We start from the raw sequence: 2,948 nt of genomic DNA, 5'->3' as shown, positions 1-2,948 counted from the left end.
AAAAAAGACTAAATCACACAAAATATTTGCAGGTACCTCTGTAAAACACACAAAAACTAAGACTAAACCACACAAAACATCTCTAGGTGCCTCTGCACAACTCACCCAGAAATAAAGACTAAATCATCCCAAATATTTCCAGGTATCTGGACAGAACTCAGCCAGAAATCAAGACTCGACCACCTCAAATATTTCCAGGTGCCCCTGCAGAACTCACCCAGAAAAAAGACTAAATCACACAAAATATTTCCAGATACCTCTGCAGAACTCACCCAGAAACAAAGACTAAACCACCCCAAATATTCCTCCATGTGCCCAACGCAAAACTTCCTCCCCAAGACCTCACCAGTTGCACTAAAAGCTGCCAGACCCTCCTGTCCCTGAGTTAACCCGAATTTCTCTTCTGGCGTTCCCATTCCCATCCTCTCCTCCTGACTCTCCCAAAAGCCTCCCAAGCTCCTTACCTGGCTGGGCACACAGGGCAGCCGCCAGCAGGGCAACCAGAAAAGCCTTCATGGTTGAAGGAGAGCCCTCAGAGTCTCAAAGGTGTGGGATGGGGCGCCACAAGAAGGTTTTATACTGGGACTGAGTTGTCTTTTCCTTCCCTTGATTGCAATAATTTGAGGGTTGGGGAGTGACAGCACCCAAGGTGTGATCAGGGCTGGGCGTGTTCATGCGTAGGAACCTGTTTCAAAGCTGCAGGTAGAGGTGTTTTCTTCCATCTCATCTCCAGATCCAATCTTTTCTTTTTTTTTTTTTTCCCTGCTGACTGTGCCTGCATTGCTAATTTGGGGAGCAATTTATCTGATTCCAAGGTGGGACTCCCTTCTCGGGCTTGAACCGCGAAACCCAGCACTGGGCTGGGCTGGAGGCATTGTCTGGAATCCTCCATCCTTCCTCTCTGCCATGGAATGGGAGCTGAATATTTGTGGGAAGCAAGAGAGGAGGAGATATTTTTGCTGGATTGTCCGCAATCACCCGGATTTATCTCTCTTGCACAAAGAAACTTCAAACAGAAACCAGCAGCGACCACAGAATCAGGGGAAGGTTTGGGTTGGAAGGGACCTCAAAGATCACCCAGTTCCAACCCTGATCCCACTATTTGTGCCTGGAGATTGTCCCTCAGAGGCTCCTGGCAGGGATAGGGGCTGATGCTCTTGTTTTGTTCTGCTTCCCTGTCCTCCAGAACCATCTGGGGTTTCCAAGCAACAATATTTGTTGTTACCTGTCAACCAGCTCTGGGCTCTGTCAGGTTTTTCCAGTCCCTTGTGACCTCTCCAATCTTTCTGGGCTCCCTCCTTCTGCTCCCACAACACCTCTTGGCAGATGACTCAGGATGCAGAAGAGGGACATGGAAACATCATGGAAACACCTGCAGGAGTTCAATTGTGGAATGGGAGTGAAAAAGACTGAGAAATAAAACAAGTCCTGGTCGAGGAGACACCTCAGCAGGACTCTTGGTCTTTGGAGAGAGAAAAGACCAAGGGAAGCTCAAAGTAAAGGGTGGTAAGGTCACAAATGGGGTGGAAACAGAACAAAGAACATCCAATTGCTCTTTGTGTCCCCAAATTGCTCATAAAATCACAGAATATCCTGAGCTGGGAGACACCCATTGAGCCCAGCTCCTGGTCCAGCACAGGACAACCCAAAAAGTCCCACCATGTGCCTCAGTGTTGGCCAAACACTTCAACTCTGGCAGGGTTGGTTCTGTGATCACTTCCCTGGGGAGCCCAGGAACCAACTCCCCAAGAGTCTCTGGTCACCTTCCTGCAGGATCCTGGGTGGCTGGACCCATTCCCAGCCTCTGGGATGAGTCTTTTCCTTCTGGTCATTCCTCCTTTTGCCCAGTTCCTCCCTTCCTGCAGCAGTTTTAACCCTCAGTGGTTTCTGTCTCCGTGTCCGGAGAAGGTTGGAGGGGATGAACATCCTCTTTGCCAAGTTTTCCACTCTGTTCTCTGACCTTGAGCACGAATCTTTAACTCCCCTTTTAGCCAGGATGTGAAAGACCCACGGGACAGATAATGTGGCAACAATATTTCAGAAATAATCTGTGAAAAAAAAACCAAAAAAACATCCTTTCCAAACAAGATTCCTCATAAATACAACATCAAGCTGGAAAAATGCTGGAGCACGGAGAGAAAGAGTGGGTATTAATCTACATGTTTGTTTTATTTATAATACCAGGGTTGTCTCAGGCAGCTGGGAAAACAGAAGATGGAACTTTCTACACTTTCTACTCTTCCATCCCATCAAAAACCCCCAAATGAAAATGAATTATCCCACAAAATCCGGCTCATCTCGGAGCAAATCGAGCAGAAAAATGCAGCTCCTCAGCAGGAGCGAAGGCCAAACACGGTCCAGGACAAGAGAGGAGAGAAAGGCTTGGAAATGAAAGCAAATAAATGAACAGTAAATAAATGAGGCTGTTAAAGCAAAGTGCAGCTGAACAGAAAAATCTGCAAGTGAGAAACTGGGCCGTAGGAAGTGGAAATGTGAGAAAGCTTTTAAATAGATTAGAGAAAGGGGAGGTTAATAATAATAAACAAGATGAATATTTCACCCAGACAAGAGAGAAGGAGGGGGAGAGAGGGTGAGGAAATATTGGTGCAAAGCAAAATAAATCAAAGCAAACACACTAAGTTGGAGAGAAAATAATTAAACACAAGAAAAGTGAGGGTCAGAAATAAGATGGCAAGGGGATTCACTGTTGCTCCTGTGGTGGCAACACTCAGTGCTGGGAAAAATGGACATTTTGTTATGTGCAGACACTGTTTAGGTGTTAAAAACAGTTCTTCAGGGGTCTGGGAAGGGTGGAACTCCCAAAAATCCCAGTTTAACCAGCCATTGGAATCAAAGCAAACACACAAAGTTGGGGGAGAAACAAACACCAAGTGAGGGTAAGAAATAAGATGGGATGGGCTTCACTGTTGTTCCTGTGGTGGCAACAC

General features: G+C 46.5%; 1 protein-coding gene across 1 annotated transcript in view; it reads right to left on the bottom strand.

The window, feature by feature from the left end:
- Positions 1–595, bottom strand: part of LOC113974972 (lymphocyte antigen 6E-like) — a 4,249-nt gene extending 3,654 nt beyond the window's left edge. The window contains exon 1 of the mRNA XM_027698567.1: positions 465–595. Coding sequence (XP_027554368.1) covers positions 465–516 — 52 coding nt within the window. The 5' untranslated portion in view covers positions 517–595. The remainder of the gene's footprint in view (positions 1–464) is intronic.
- Between the last annotated feature and the right edge of the window lie 2,353 nt (positions 596–2,948).

This window comes from Neopelma chrysocephalum, unplaced genomic scaffold (assembly GCF_003984885.1).
Source record: "Neopelma chrysocephalum unplaced genomic scaffold, ASM398488v2 Primary Assembly neopelma1_129, whole genome shotgun sequence".
Taxonomy (NCBI): domain Eukaryota; kingdom Metazoa; phylum Chordata; class Aves; order Passeriformes; family Pipridae; genus Neopelma; species Neopelma chrysocephalum.
Note: the sequence above shows the minus strand (reverse complement) of the source record. Positions and strands in the feature narration are given on the sequence as shown.